At 66.6% G+C, this 616-nt stretch overlaps 1 protein-coding gene across 1 annotated transcript in view; it reads left to right on the plus strand.

The window, feature by feature from the left end:
* The window catches only part of LOC104548653 (carboxyl-terminal PDZ ligand of neuronal nitric oxide synthase protein-like), a gene marked incomplete at both ends in the record, with an annotated part of 12,610 nt that extends 11,999 nt beyond the window's left edge, over positions 1 to 611 (plus strand). The window contains 2 exons of the mRNA XM_010194734.1: positions 13 to 188; positions 289 to 611. Of these exons, the coding sequence (XP_010193036.1) occupies positions 13 to 188; positions 289 to 611 (499 nt within the window). The remainder of the gene's footprint in view (positions 1 to 12; positions 189 to 288) is intronic.
* Between the last annotated feature and the right edge of the window lie 5 nt (positions 612 to 616).

The following is a 616-nucleotide window of genomic DNA, read 5'->3' on the forward strand; positions in this document are numbered from 1 at the left end:
CCCCCACCACAGCCCTCCCGGCCTGCCGGTGCCCAGCACCTCCGCAACCTGGGCAAGGCCATGGGGGCCAAGGTGAATGACCTCCTGCGCCGCAAGGAGCCGGCCAACCTCCCCAGCGTGGGGGTGATGGAGGTGAACGCCAGCGCCGGGGCCATGCTGGGCACAGCACAGGTGGCTGGTGAGGACGGGTGAGTGTCCCCATAGTGCACAGCCCACAGTGAGGCTGTTGGGAAAGGCTAGAGGGGCCTCAGCATGGGGCTGTGTGTGACTCCTCCTCTGTGCTTGCAGGGCTCTGGGACTGGATGCCTTCCCCCGGCTGGAGCCCCCACCCCCTGTCACCAAGAAGCGGACGCCTCGTGCTTTGAAGACCCCACAGGACATGCTCATTGCGCCGCAGCCAGTGGAGACCAGCCCAGTTTGCAGCATGGAGGAGCCCCCCGAAATGCCCACAGCCCAGCCTGACCACGCAGAGGAGCAGATGGGGATGAGGGACCCGTCCCCTCCAGAATGCCTTGGGGTCCCCAGCATGATGAGCACCCCAGAGCCCAGCGGGGACCAGCCCACCAGTGCCTTCCCTGTGCCTGACCTCATCCATAAGGGCAGGCTGGGAGGCAAG

Source organism: Mesitornis unicolor, unplaced genomic scaffold (assembly GCF_000695765.1).
Source record: "Mesitornis unicolor isolate BGI_N332 unplaced genomic scaffold, ASM69576v1 scaffold9021, whole genome shotgun sequence".
In the NCBI taxonomy this organism is placed as follows: domain Eukaryota; kingdom Metazoa; phylum Chordata; class Aves; order Mesitornithiformes; family Mesitornithidae; genus Mesitornis; species Mesitornis unicolor.